Source organism: Papio anubis, chromosome 8, assembly GCF_008728515.1.
Source record: "Papio anubis isolate 15944 chromosome 8, Panubis1.0, whole genome shotgun sequence".
Taxonomy (NCBI): Eukaryota; Metazoa; Chordata; class Mammalia; order Primates; family Cercopithecidae; genus Papio; species Papio anubis.
The window spans coordinates 36,203,784-36,218,184 of record NC_044983.1 but is presented as its reverse complement, the minus strand read 5'-3'; the positions used below and the strand labels follow the sequence as shown (position 1 = coordinate 36,218,184).

Genomic DNA, 14,401 nt, shown 5'->3' with positions numbered 1-14,401 from the left:
GTTTTGTTTTGTTTGAGACGGAGTCTCGCTCTGCCACCCAGGCTGGAGTGCAGTGGCGCGATCTCAGCTCACTGCAACGTGCGCCTCCTGGGTTCAAGCGATTCTCCTGCGTCAGCCTCTCGACTAGCTGGGATTAGAGACGTGCACCACCACGCCCAGCTAATTTTTGTGTATTTTCAGTAGAGACAGAATTTCACCATGTTCCCCAGGCTGGTCTCAAACTCCCGAGCTCAGGTGATCCACCTGCCTCGGCCTCCCAAAGTGCTGGGATTACAGGCGTGAGCCACCACGCCCGGCTAGCTCAAGGTTTTTTTTAAAGAAACATCTGAATCTGCGTGCTTGCACTCCTCCAGGTTGCCAAAAGCTCCATCACTCCACATTCGTTCAGTCCAAACTCCTTTAGACATTCCTGCCTGGCCTCCAAAAGCATTTGGGTTTGCCACTCCGGATTTTATTTCAACTTCCTCGTTTTACAGTTGAGAAAAACAGGAGGTAAAGAGAGGAAGGTACCTGCTTTAGGAAGCAGCTCTGGAAAGCAGAACACAGTTTCCTGCTCTCGCTCTCTCTCCACTACTCTCCCTTTAAAAAATATACTTTCTTCTATGGCCAAATTAAACATTCATTACCAACCTGCGATTGCCTTAGGACTTTAAAAGGAGGGTTGTTCAGGGGTGACAACAATCTCCTGTTTATTATACGTGTCCATGTAGGCAGAAACTTACCGAAATTCAAGCCCCAGTCTGGGTCCCAAAAACTAACTACACAGAGCAGGGAAACCATAGAGCTACAGTTCAGACCAGGAACCTCCTCTCCTAGCTCACGTTTCTACCCGAGCCCGCGGAGGAACCGACCGGAAGTGGCGCTCAGCCTCCCCGCGGAGGGAACTGCCTATCGCGCCGTGGCACTGGCCGGAAGACGAAGGTGCAACCCTCTGAAGGGTCCCCTTCTACTTCTTGCTGCCGCACGGTTGCTGTTGCAGACGCAGGAGTCTCCGAAGGCTTCCGCGGCTTTGGGGCCGGTTGTGAGATGCCAGGCAGAGGCCGCTGCCCTGACTGCGGCTCCACGGAGCTGGTGGAAGACTCACACTATTCGCAGAGCCAGCTGGTGTGCTCCGACTGCGGCTGCGTGGTCACCGAGGGGGTCCTTACCACTACCTTCAGCGACGAGGGCAATCTCCGAGGTACTTGTGGCCCTGGGGACAGCCTGGGGCGGTGGAGGGATTAACATCAGATTCCTTTTGTCTCCCCGCTCCCCCCGCATACTCCTAACTGTAACGCGCACTCCTAATATGAGAGAAAATGACCTAAAGTGAGCGAGGGAGCCGAAGGAGATGGGGGCTGCCATTCATCTGTGTTTTCCCAGCACTTAGTGTAGGGCGTAGATGGTGCGGGTAATAAATGTTGAGTAAGTGACACAGAAAGTTCCACTCATCTTGCCATGTCTGGTCATTGTGGAAGGATTGCCGATATGATTATAGCATGTATTATTACCCTGAAATAGTTTTAAGCACAAACTGGAAAAACATTACTTTTCTTTGCTTTCCAAGTTTCTGACCATGGCAGCCCTCAAAATCTGCAGCCATTGTCTGGGTGGAGTGGCTTAAGCCTGTAATCCCAGCGCTTTGGGAGGCAGAGCCGAGAGGAATGCTTGAGCCCAGGAGTTTAAGACCAGCCTCGGCAACGTAACGAGATACTTGCCTAAAAAAAAAAAATTAAAAATTAGCCAGGTGTGGTGGCATACACCTGTAATCCCAGCTACCCAGGAGTCTGAGTTAGGAGGCCTACTTGAGCCTGGGAATTGAAGGCTGCCGTGAGCTATGATTGCACCACTGCACTCCAGCCTGGGCTATAGAGGGAGACTCCTTAAACAAACAACAAAAAAATCTGCTACTAGAAAAATTGCCTGTATGGAATGTACTGGAAGGATGACTGGAAATTTCGAAAACTTGGAGCTGCTTTAGTGCAGTCCTCACCTTTCCCAGTCTCTGTGTATTCGGAACCGCTTGTAGACAGAAAATCAGTTGGGGCCTTTGTGCAGCAGCAGATGCTCAGTGATTTGAATTCTGCGTCCTGGTTTTGTGTGGTGGGAGGGCAGGGGTCTGATGTATAAAGGCTAAGCACACTATTTGTTGTTTATTATTTTACAGAGGTAACATATTCCCGAAGCACAGGGGAAGATGAACAAGTTAGTCGCAGCCAGCAACGAGGTGAGAATTGACCTTTTACAACACAGTGGCTTTAAAGAAAACTATCCTAGGCTGGGTGCTGTGGCTCACGCCTGTAATCTCAGCAGTTTGGGAGGCCAAGGCAGGTGGATCACCTGAGGTCAGGAGTTCGAGACCAGCCTGGCAAACATAGCAAAACCCCATCTCTACTAAAAATACAAAAATTAGCTGGGCATGGTGGCTCGTACCTGTAGTCCCAGCTACTTGGGAGGCTGAGGCAAGAGAATCACTTGGACCTGGGAGGTAGAGGTTGCAGTGAGCTGAGATTGTGCCACTGCACTGTAGCCTGGGTGACAGAGTGACATTCTGTCTCAAAAAAATAATAATTAAAAAAAGAAAACTATCCTGGTGGCCTAGTCCAGCTTTTCACTTTTCCTATTTTCAGCGTTGCTGGTGTGAGGTAGAGTAGAAGAGAATGGTAATTAGGAATTTAAAATGGGGATGGTGGCTGACCCCTGTAATCCCAGACTTTGGGAGGCTGAGACAGGCAGATCGCTTGAGGTCAGGAGTTCAAGACCAGCCTGGCCAACATGGTGAAACCCCGTCTCTACTAAAAATACAAAAATTAGTTGGGCCTGGTGGTGCACACCTGTTATCCCAGCTACTCGGGAGGCTGAGGCAGGAGAATCGCTTGAACCCAAAAGGAGGAGGTTTCAGTGAGCCAAGATGGCGCCACTGCACTCCAGCCTGGGCAACTGAGCCAGACTCTGTCTCAGAAAATAAAATAAATGAAATAAAATGAAATAAAATAAAACAGGGATGGTTCTGAGAGAGGCAGCAATTCAGTATAAGGTTTGGGTTTGATCAGATGTATGTTTGAGGTAGCCTTTAAGAGCCTGGATAAAACTGGCTTGGCCCTGAATCAAATCAGCCTGCAAAAACTAGTGGGCTGAAATGTGACTTCTTTACACAGATGTTTTTGTGTCTTTAGAATGACTGTACCAAGTGTCACTCCTGTCTATCCAGAAAGGTACATAATTTGCGCGTCTGATATCTGAGGCAAGTTTAGCAGATCTAAATGAGTCCTCGCAGAATTTTCTAGGAGGTGCACGATAGCTCCTTTGACCCCTCTAACTTTTGCTATGGGTTTTTCCTAGGTCTCCGCCGAGTGAGAGACCTTTGTCGAGTTCTGCAGTTGCCACCAACATTTGAGGAGACCGCGGTTGCCTACTACCAACAGGCATACCGGCACTCTGGCATCCGAGCGGCCAGGCTGCAAAAGAAGGAGGTGTTGGTTGGGTGCTGCGTCTTAATCACCTGCCGACAGCATAACTGGCCCCTAACAATGGGAGCCATCTGCACGCTGTTGTATGCAGATTTGGATGTGTTTTCTAGCATTTACATGCAGATAGTAAAGCTCCTGGGACTGGATGTGCCATCTCTGTGCTTGGCAGAACTGGTGAAGACCTATTGCAGCAGGTACCTTCCTGGTGGGAGACAGTAGGATGGGATGGAATGGGTCCTTAGACCTGAATCCTTTGACCTTTGGCCATCTCTTTTTTTTTTTTTTTTTTCCTTGAAATGGAGTCTCGCTCTTGTCACCCAGGCTGGAGTGCAGTGGTGTGATCTCAGCTCACTGCAACCTTCACCTCCTGGGTTCAAGCTATTCTCCTGCCTCAGCCTCCAGAGTAGCTGGGATTACAGGTGCCTGCCACCATGCCCAGCTAATTTTTCTTTCTTTCTTTTTTTTTTTGCATTTTTAGTAGAGACACGGTTTCACCATGTGGCCAGGCTGATCTCAAATTCCTGACCTCAGGTGATCCGCCCGCCTTGGCTTCCCAAAGTGCTGGGATTACAGGCGTGAGCCACACACCCGGCCTTGGCCATCTCTTTTTGACCAAAGATCCATGTAAAAGGATGTGGGAGAAAGATCTATAGTTTATACTTGTACTAATAAGGTTAATATTGTTTTACATTTTTATAATGCTTAATTTTCTTCCTTTTTTTCTTTTTTTTTTTTTTTGAGACCAAATCTTGCTGTGTTGCCCAGGCTGGAGTGTAGTGTCATGATTTTGGCTCACTGCAACCTCCACCTCCCGGGTTCAAGTGATTTTTGTGCCTCAGCCTCCCAAGTAGCTGGGACTATACGGGTGTGTGCCACCATGCCTGGCTAACTTTTTGTTTTTAGTAGAGATGGGGTTTTGCCATGTTGCCCAGGCTGGTCTTGAACTCCTAGGCTCAAGCGATCCACCCATCTCAGCCTCCCAAAGTGCTGGGATTACAAGTGTGAGCCACTGCACCCTGCCAAAGAATGCTATAATTGTCAAACCCCTTTGCCCTCACAGCAACCTAATGACGTGGGGAAAATAGGTCTGAGCCTTGGCGCAGGGCTGTTGAGTTGCGCCACTCATGTTATGTGCTCTGTGCGTGGCAGTTCCTAGAGTTGTGCTGTGCTACGGCCTTTGTGGCTGAATGCCCAGCTCCATCTGAGCAGGATCATCTGCAGAGGAAGCTGAAAGGATATTAGTTAATGACAGAACTGGGCTTAGAAGCTAAGCCTTTTCTAGTTTTTTTAAAGACAGAGTCTCATTCTGTCACCCAGCCTGGAGTGCGGTGGCGCCATCATAGCTCACTGCAGCCTGGAATTCCTGGGCTCAAGCGATCTGCCCACCTGATCCTCCCAAAATGCAGATATTACAGGCATGAGCACTGTGCCTGGCTCTTTTCTTGTTTGAAGTAGCTATGTTCTTTTCTTTTTTCTGATAAACAACGTTAAAAGCAGAGGCTGTTGGTGTCAAATAGCCTTGTATCTGAAGCTTGGTTACCGCTTGGCTGGATGACTATGGGAAAGTTTCTCAACTATACATGCACATAAAATGGTGTACATCCTCGTAGATTAAATGAGAACGTTGTAAAGCACTCAGAGGCAACTGGGAGGCGCCCAATAAATGTTTGCGCTCTCCTGCATCCCTCCGCCTTCCCCTAACAAAGCGGAAGACGCCCTGTTTTCTCTCATGGCCTTTATTAACTTGCTGCCCAGTGAGCTTGAGTATTCCCGAGGGCAGAATAGCTTCCCCATCTTGAGTGGGCTGCCTTTCCTTACCGTGGGAGAGCAGTCCCCGTATCATTAAGATCCAACCCTCATTTTGGTTGTTTCAGCTTCAAACTGTTCCAGGCTTCACCTTCTGTGCCAGCCAAATACGTGGAAGACAAAGAGAAGATGCTGTCTCGAACATTGCAGTTGGTGGAGCTGGCAAACGAGACGTGGCTGGTGACTGGGCGGCATCCCTTGCCTGTCATCACTGCTGCGACTTTCCTGGCTTGGCAGTCGCTGCAGCCTGCAGATCGGCTTTCATGTTCCCTTGCCCGATTTTGTAAATTGGCAAATGTGGACCTGCCCTACCCCGCGTCCTCCCGCCTGCAGGAGCTTCTGGCTGTGCTGCTGCGGATGGCTGAGCAGCTGGCCTGGTTACGAGTTCTGAGACTTGACAAACGGTCTGTGGTGAAGCACATCGGTGACCTTCTCCAGCACCGCCACTCGCTGGTCCGATTGGCCTTTCGGGATGGGACAGCAGAAGTGGAGACCCGAGGGAAGGAGCCACCGGCGTGGGGACAGGGGCAGAGAGAAGGGGAGGTGGGAAATAATTCCTTAGGTTTGCCCCAGGGGAAGCGGCCAGCCAGTCCTGCCCTTCTCCTGCCACCCTGCATGTTGAAGCCCCCAAAGCGGATCTGCCCTGCACCCCCTGTCTCCACCGTCACTGGAGATGAGAACATTTCTGATAGTGAAATAGAACAGTATTTGCGTACCCCTCAGGAAGTTAGGGACTTTCAGAGAGCCCAGGCTGCTAGACAGGCTGCCACAAGTGTCCCTAACCCTCCCTGATGGATATCCACTGGGAGCACTTCATCCTGTTCTGACAGCTTGATAACAGTCCTGTCATAACCAAGGACGGAAGTGTACACAAGTCCGTAGGTATTGCCTTTCTTGTTTGAAGGAACTAAGATGGGCTCTGCCATTCGTTGGACCCTGGGTCCTGGAGTAAAGTCAGGAGTGCAGGGATGACTGTAGGTAGGAGAGACTCCCATCCCTTGGGGTGGGAGAGCAAGTTGCCTATGTCCATGTTCTGTGAGATGGCTTTCCTCATGGATGGATGGGAAAATGTCAGGCTCTCTGCTGCCGGTTTGAATTGGCCACACTGCTGCTGCTCCTCCTGCAGGCCTGAGGGGGTGTCCCTCTGCTTGTGGAGCAGTTGGCATTCCCAGCAGTATCAGCCCTCAGAGGAGTGGGAACTGGGGAATTCCTGGCCCTACGTCCATTCACAGGCATTGGTGGGTTTGTGTGTGTGGTGTCATGAGATCCTCTGCCTCATAACAAAAGGACAGCGGGTAGACTAAGGCAGTAGCTCAAAGGGCTTTGCAAAATTTTAATATATTAAAACAAGAGGCATCTGCTAGAAAACATTCTATTGTATAAAACCCGAGCTCTTAAAAACATGTTTTCTTTGGCACTTTCATTCCCTCCCTCCCCTTTCCCCAGCGTATTGCAAAAAGCTCTCCAGTGCTAAGGCATTGGCAGGGTGTGTAAACAGCAGCCAGCATATGTGGAAGAATAATACAAAGCTTTTTTTTTTTCTTCTTCTAATATGTCTGTGCAGCAAGCATAAATAGCAGGACCCATCCCAAGGAGTGTGTGTGGGTTTTCCCCTCCCCTGTGTCCTCTGTCACCTTGGTGATCAGGCCAGGATGATGTGAAGACTGGGAGGGAACCTAGGTCAGACCTTGGTTTCCTGTTGCTCTTCCCAAGACCCAGGGTTCCCTCTGTTTCCATTTGGTCCTGTAGTGAAATGCTGGTGGTTGGTTTTAGGTTGGGGAAAAGATGGGTGCCGGTGTTTAAGAGTAATAAAGGCATAGGCCCCTCATGATCTGCAGGGACCCCAGCCGCTGCCTCTGGGCTTGGCTTGGGCTCCTGGGAGTCAGGAAGCTGGTTTGACATTTTGTAGGTGTCTCTCTACTATGGAGCTGGAGATCAAATGATTGGGATGGTTCTTCCATCTGGCCTCATGGAGGCAAGGAAGCGCTCTTCCATAGTCTCTTGGTGTTGTAAGGCTGAGACTGGGGAGATGGATCTTGTAACTGAAAAGTAACTGCTTCTCCAAACACCACCTGCATCTTTATGGGGGCGCCACTGTTTACAGGACTAGCTTTAGGGCATGACTAGATTCTGCCCCAGTTCCACCTGCCCGCTCCCTCTACTCCCCTCAGTTCACCCACAGGCACCTGGCAGTGAGCTGTTGAGGTGCAGGGCCTCGGCTTTGTCCCGGTGTGCCACCTCTGAACCCTGCTGTCTGGTTTAAGTACCACTCCTGTGGGAATGGTGAGTTTGTTCCTAGTTGTGCCCGGTTCCCACTCCCCTCCCCCAGGACTGGTTGATGTCTAGAGCTGCCTTTCAATGGCCCCGCCCTCCCCTCTTGCATAGTTGATCTGAAAAGCAGCACCTTGTGACTTCATATCACCTGCCTCATGTGCCGAGCTGGCTGTCGTGCCAGCCAAACCCCAGAGGAAAAGGGACTTAGGATCTAGGCAGGGGCTGGGCTGAAATCAGTAGAGGGCAGGGAGGAAAGGACACAGTTCCCACGCTCTCATCTCTGCTTTGCTGGTGAGGCTGATGGTCCCCAGTGAGGCCACATGGACAGTAGGCGGGGGTGGGAGTACTTGGGGAGGGTCCACCTGGGCTGTGCTGTGCCCTTTCACACAGACGGAGGCCTTCTCCCTTCCTGGGAGGGCACGGACAGTCCAGACTGCCCCGGGCTGGACGGAAATGTATTATGCATGTTTCTGGGATTGTCTGTCGCTACCCCAGAGGGATGCCCTCTAGGCAAGTGGGGGAACATCTGCCTATGGGCTTCCTCCAGCCATCGGCTCCTCCACCTCCAACCTGCTACTATGCAGACGCCTTCGAGGGCCCTGAGGAGTGGGGGAAGGAGCCGCGTGGCCAGCCCGTTTACCGCGTCGTCCGCCCCACCCTAGACGGTGGTCTCGCTCTTCCAGAGTCCGGTCTTCATGCAGCCGCCGCTGGCCACCTCCGCGCCCATCATGGTGACGTCGTCGTACTTGCCCCCCTTGGGGACGCCGTTCAGGCTGGCAGCGTTGAGCGGGTACGAGCGGCGCTTGCTCTCCTTCTCCAGCGCGCCGCCGCCCTTGAGACTGTCGCGGCTGGCGCTGCGGCGCTGGCCTGGCCGGCCAGCCTCAGAAAGCGGCGCGGCGCTGGTGTCGCTGCCCTCGGACGGCGTGAGCATGGGTTCGCCTTCCAGCTGTAGGCCGACGCCCGGGCTGTTGCGGCTGCTGCCCAGGTAGCTGTCGGTGGGGCTGTTGTGCAGGCTGCCGCTCTCGCTGGACAGCAGCTCGGGCGCCCCGGCCGCGCCCCCGCGCAGGGCCTTGAGCCGGTTCTTGCCGCCGGCCTCCCCGGCGCGGTGCCCCTTGGCCCGGCCCTTGTGCGCCCGACGCCCGTGGTGCACGTTGTTGGGGTGGCGGGGGCCGAGGCTTCCCCGGGGGCCCGCGGCCTCCGGCTCTTCTTCCCCGCGGGCTGCCGCCCCCGCCTCGCACACCTGACTCTGGGCCAGCTGCAGGTTGGTAAGCTTGCAGGGGCCCAGAGCCAGCGGGTGGCCGCTGCTGCCGCTTGGGGAGGACTTGAGGGAGGGGGGCCCCTCCCCGAACACCGGGGAACCGTCCTCTGCGGCGGCGGCGGGCAGGGCCCGGGGCAGGGCGTGGGGGGCCGAGGGAGAGGCAGGGGGGCAGCAGGCGCGCCACGAGGCTCTCACGTCCCTCCTCCTGGCACAGTGGTGGGTGAAGACGAAGAGGCCCAGAGCGGAGGCTGCTGCTCCGTACAAGCAGCTGCACACCACCCGGGGCAGCCAGCGCTGGGACACGGCCAGAGCCCCGCAGGCCCACATGGCCAAGTACAGGAAGTGCGTGGTCACCAGCGCCCCTAGCTGGACTCCCGGAGAATAGAGGCTGTCACCATCCTCAGGGGGCCCGGGCGTCCCCACTCGAGCGCTCCCAGTAGCAAGAAGGGAACCTGAGTCACTCAGGAGGGGGCCGCTGCCCCTGAGCCTGGTAGAACCCCTAAGCTCCTCCCCTGCCTCCAAGGAGGCCCTGCTGTTGCCCCCCTTCGGCCTCTGTGCCAGAGGACCCCGTAGGCGCAGCCCTGCGCACAGGAAATAGATCCAGGTGATGAGCAGAATCAAAGCCACCGGGATGTAGAAGGCGCCAAGGCTTGGACGCCACACCAGCCAGCAGCTGCAGGAGACACAGAAGCAGTGATGAGGCCAGAGGGCATGGCCGGGATGGGGCTGGGGGCCGGGGTGGTGGGGGAGACAGGATATGGTGAGTGCAGAGACAAGGATGGCTTGGTCAGCATGCATGGGCTTGGGTTGGGTTATGGTTGGGTGGACCTGGCAGGTGGCCCTGCCAGTGGAGTGGAAGGCATCCGGTGTTAGGTAGGTGGGCTTGGGGCAGGAGGGAGGGGTGCTCACTAGGGGCTGTGGTCCCGGTAGTTGTGGATGTTGACTGCAGCCGTGATGCCACAGATAATGAGTGGAATCCCTCCAGCTATCAAATAGAACCTGGAGGGAATGAGGGATTGGGGGTCCCAGAGGTGGGGAAAGGGAAGGGAAGAACCGGGTGTTCAGAGCCCTTTCCTTGGTGTCTCTGTCCCATCGTTTTTCCCCTTTAAATTCTCAGAATTTTTTGCCAGGGATGCAAGGTCCCTGCAGGGACTACTTGGACTTGGCCATGACTGTTCTAAGGGGCAAAGGTCAGAATTGCTCTCTCACCTTAAACAGTGCAGAAGTTAGAGGTGCCACTCAGGTTCCCAGGATCCTTGCTATGACATCTGGAGTCATCTCCTTCCCTGGCTTTGTCATGCCTCAGAAGCCCGCAGGATGTCCCCTACTGCATGGTCTTGTGTGACCTGCTGTCTAGGGCCTAGCCTCTCCTGTCTTTGGAGAGTGATCTCCCAGGGACCTTGAACCCACCCTTCAACCACCCTGGGAGGTTTCCTACGCCTGCCTTGGAGTCCCTCCCCAATTGCAAAGCTGGAATTCAAAATATGTACCGGAGCATAGGACTGGGAGTAGGCAGGGCGGGGTCCCCTTCTTGCGGAGGGGGTGCCCTCCAGGTGAGCTCCTTGTGGAACACTCGCGCCTTCACCCCCATCCAGAGCAGCGTGGACAGGGAGGAGTAGTGCAGGGTGATGCCCACCTGCAGGGTCAAGGCACGAAGGCTGGGGACCTGGGGGCTACGACTGGACCCTCCCAGAGCCTCAGCCCTGCTGGTGTCCTCCCAGGCTTCCAGCCTCCGTTCCTCAGCTTTTTTACTTTACCCAGCCCACTCCCCGTACACTCGCCAAGCTTCCATCCCTGCTGCCACCCTCTGCCTCCACCCCAGGGTTCTCTCCCACTGCAAGACTTCCCATGACCCTGATATGGCTATCTGGCTGATCCCCCACCTCCCTATCACTGCAGGTCCCCATTTCCACTTTGAAGCCCATCTCCCCATTCTCTCTGATCTGGTTCTTACCCCTACTCTCACTCTCCATGCCCCACCATCCCTGCCTTCCAAGGCTGCCACAGAGGAAGCCATGGAGCCGCGGCCTATAAGCACCAGCCATTTTCTTCCAGTGCATCTCCCCACTCTATGCCTAGGTGCCAGCACTCATCTTGAAGCACCACCCCCCAAGCCCCTTTGCCTGCTTACCGCCTGGCAGACCATCTGGTAATTGGTGAGTGTGATGCCCCCCGCAAAGACGGCAGAGGTCATGGCCATGTGGAAGCACAGGTTCAGCAGCATGTGCCAGCCCTTCCGGGACACACGGATGGAGCTGCCCGGAAACAGTCTCGAATTAATGACCGTTCAACCCAAGGTCAGGCCCATGGGGTCTCCAGGCCATTGGGAGAGCCACGGGGGGGCAGGCACATATCTGCGTGTGTGCATGGGTGGGAATGTGACAGAGGCCACAGGGCAGGGAGTCCTTAACCCCTCAAAGTGATTCCAACCCCAGAACATTCAAATGGGTGAGAGGCTGAGAAAGTCATGTGGACCTACCTGGGGAAAAAACCCCTGCCAAGTACTCAGTGAGCCCACCCTCCACCCGCGCTGGGAGGTTTCCTACACCTGCCTTGGAGTCCCTCCCCCATTGCAAAGCTGGAATGGAAAGTATGTACCAGAGCACAGGACGGGGAGTGGGCAGGGTGGGGTCCCCTTCCGTGCCTGCCCACCACACCCTCCCTCCTGCAGGAGCGCCCACCTGTGGTTGAGGATGTAGGTGATGATGGTGGCGAAGAGGCAGAGCAGCAGCAGGGCTGTGCAGGGGTATACCACAGGGTGCAGCCCTGCCCCCGCGCCCCCCACCTCCCTGGGAAAGGCACTCAGCTCCTGGGAAAGGGCAGGAAAGAGGACATGAGGAACATGGACACCTCACTAGGCCCCCAGGCCAGCTTTCCTCTTCCCAGGCCCCTTCAGCCTTGGTCCTGCACTTTGGTGCTTAGTTCATCTGGGCAGGGAGAAAAGTTTCAGGCTTTCCGCTATTAGGAAGCCAGCCCCATGGAGCCAGCTACTGCTGCCCCTTCCCTGCCTCTGGTCCTGCCTTGCTGGAGACTCTTCACACCCCTAGCCTGAAAGACCAGAGATAGGAGAGAGGGAGTAGGTGCTGCCTGTGACCAGCAGCAGGCCTGCAGGACTGGAGAGTGGTGGCACCACGTGCCACAAAGGAGGGGGTGACCAGGAAGGAGAAGGGTTCCCAGATTATTTTTTTCTACTTTGTAAGAATCTGGTCTGGGCTGGGCACGGTGACTCATGCCTATAATCCCAGCACTTTGGGAGGCTGAGGGGGGTGGATCATTTGAGGTCAGGAGTTTGAGACCAGCCTGGCCAACATGGTGAAACCCTGTCTCTACTAAAAATATAAAAAATTAGCCAGGCATGGTGGCACATGCCTGTAATCCCAGCTACTTGGCAGGCTGACTCAGGAGAATCACTTGGACCTAGGAGGCGGAGGTTGCAGTGAGCTGAGATCATGCCACTGCACTCCAGCCTGGAGACAAAGCCAGACTCCGTCTCAAAAAAAAAAAAAAAAAAGTCTAGTCTCAGAAAGTGCAGGATGTGAAGGCCAGGCTAGGGAGTTCCAGATCCATCAGATCCATCTATCTGGTTATAGGCATGGAGGCCAGACCTCCCTGCCTGTCTCCTGAAAGATGGAGAGGTGGGAGAGGCCAAAGGGCCATTTCCCCACATCCCGCCAGTCATGGGGCCCAATAGGGGTGCTGTCCTTTCTGTATTTCTCTATGGTCCCAGGTGGTCAGAGTACTCCCACCCTTATTTTCCACCCAGTGCATGTCCCTGCACCCCTCCACCTCTCACCCCACCGCACACCCACCATGAGCACAGCCACGTTGCCCAAGTGCTGGCAGTGCAGGGCACTGACGTTGGGCTGGCTGGAGCGGAGCTGACAGCCCTCTGAGGTCCAGCCCCCGGCCCCCCCGGGCCCCTCCTGGCTCCACCAAGCGGCCACAGGTTCGGCTCCCTCAGCCCAGTGCCGCAGCGAAACGGCCACTGGCTCTGTCAGGTTTCCCACGCCACAGCCACCTACAGGGGGAGAGGGACGTCCACACAGACACACACAGGGTGTCAGGGAGGTGGGCTAAGCTGGGACTCAGCAGCAGCAGCGGTGGCAGGGTGCGTACTAGGCACCTGCCAGGCAGAGCACAGTGCTGGGCTGGGGGCATGCGGTGAGATGCCAAGGACTGCCTCAGTCTAACGGGGGACCCTGGAGGGGGAGGGGTGCGAATGATGATGGAAAATGTGAGCCCTGGGTGGTGGCCCGCCCTGAGTGCTGGATGAGCAGTGATGTCATGCTTCATGGTGAGGACTCAGGCTTGGGGGCTCAGGGACAAGAACAGAGAAGTGCAGATGGAGGGAACACAAGCCAGGTACAGGGAGGAGGGACGTGGGCGGGATGGAGGGAGGACTAGGAGGAGGCGTTCCCAGTGGGAGAGGGGCTCCCGGAGCAGGCCCTGGACTCCACGGACCCCTCACCTACCCACCTCTCCCCACACACTCCCACAGCCCACGCAGCTGCAGACACAGGGCTTTCACCTTCCTCAGGCCACCTTACTTGTCCTTTAAGTCTTAGTGGTTTTCGGGAAAGGCCTCCCTGGCCTCCAACTAGGTTGGGCAGTCCCTCATCCTGTGCCCTCCAAAACACTTCATGCAGCTGCTCCCTTACAATGAGCTGCACTTACAATGACTTGTCCACTGCCTGTGCTCTCTGCTGAAGGGTGTGTTCCTCAAGGACACAGCCATAACTGTCTGTGCACAGATGTGTCCCAGCTCAGGCACAGTCTGGCACATACCACATACTCAGTGAGGATGCATGACCTGACAGCAAGAGTCTGCACTAGGAACAGGACGGAACCCAGGGTGGGGCGGCAGCGCCTTCTGGGTGGGCAAAAGGGGTACAGCCGCATCGCTAGGACCCTAGAGGGCTCATGGAGGGAGGCAGACGTCCTGATGATGGGAAATGGCCCAAGACTTTGAAGGGGCTCTCTGATGTGCAAAGTGCAGTTTGCGGAAGGTGAATCTGGTGACGGCATGAGGGATGGACTGAAGGTGGAGGTGCGGGGGCCAGAGATGGGCTGGTGTCAGCGTGGATGGTGAGAGCAACAGTGGAATCACCAACAGAAAGAAGGCAGGTGTGGAGGTCGCTGGTCCCGGGGGAAAGATGGAACGATAAGTGGGGGACTGCAGGTGATCTATCTGCTTTCTGGGTGCCAGGCCCCCAGCTGGGTGGTGAGTCAGACACTCAGTGTCTGCTCATGTTGTTATTCCTGTGCCCTGGTTTCCGCCCTTCCTTGGTGTCTCTCGAACTCCTGATCATCCCTCAAGCCCATCTGTGTCAGTCCCACCTCCGCCACGACAGCTGGAGCCATGTTGCCTTTTCAGAATGCTGCTCACCTGGGCTGCCTGTGCAGCAGCCGCCTGGAACCTCTCCTGTGGCTGCCCTGGGAGGTTACTTCACCCTCTACTGCTTAGGTGGCCTCTGGGAGCAGGGACCATGGCCTAGATGTTTTTATTCCTTCCAGCACCAACGACAGCGCTGTTTCTAGCAGGCGCCCATTCAGCATTACTTGTCTGCATTGGGCCCGTGGGGTGTGTGCGTGTGTGTGTTGGAGGGGGCTGTGC

General features: G+C 55.2%; 2 protein-coding genes across 3 annotated transcripts in view; one reads left to right on the top strand and one right to left on the bottom strand.

Moving 5' to 3' along the window:
• The first annotated feature begins 253 nt into the window (after positions 1-253).
• Positions 254-6,658, top strand: BRF2 (BRF2 RNA polymerase III transcription initiation factor subunit). The gene is made up of 4 exons (XM_003902644.4): positions 254-1,180; positions 2,147-2,206; positions 3,322-3,643; positions 5,324-6,658. The coding sequence occupies exons 1-4, from the start codon at positions 1,027-1,029 to the stop codon at positions 6,045-6,047; spliced, it is 1,260 nt and encodes a 419-aa protein (XP_003902693.2). The 5' UTR covers positions 254-1,026; the 3' UTR covers positions 6,048-6,658.
• The window catches only part of ADGRA2 (adhesion G protein-coupled receptor A2), a 46,123-nt gene continuing 38,285 nt past the window's right edge, over positions 6,564-14,401 (bottom strand). Inside the window, exons 14-19 of one of the 2 annotated variants that reach the window (XM_021942203.2) lie at positions 12,597-12,805; positions 11,469-11,596; positions 10,919-11,042; positions 10,278-10,423; positions 9,697-9,786; positions 6,564-9,460 (exon numbers count right to left, since the gene is read on the bottom strand). In XM_021942203.2, the coding sequence (XP_021797895.2) occupies positions 8,188-9,460; positions 9,697-9,786; positions 10,278-10,423; positions 10,919-11,042; positions 11,469-11,596; positions 12,597-12,805 (1,970 nt within the window). In that variant the 3' untranslated portion in view covers positions 6,564-8,187. The remainder of the gene's footprint in view (positions 9,461-9,696; positions 9,787-10,277; positions 10,424-10,918; positions 11,043-11,468; positions 11,597-12,596; positions 12,806-14,401) is intronic. The other variant, XM_031669481.1, reaches the window with a different exon arrangement.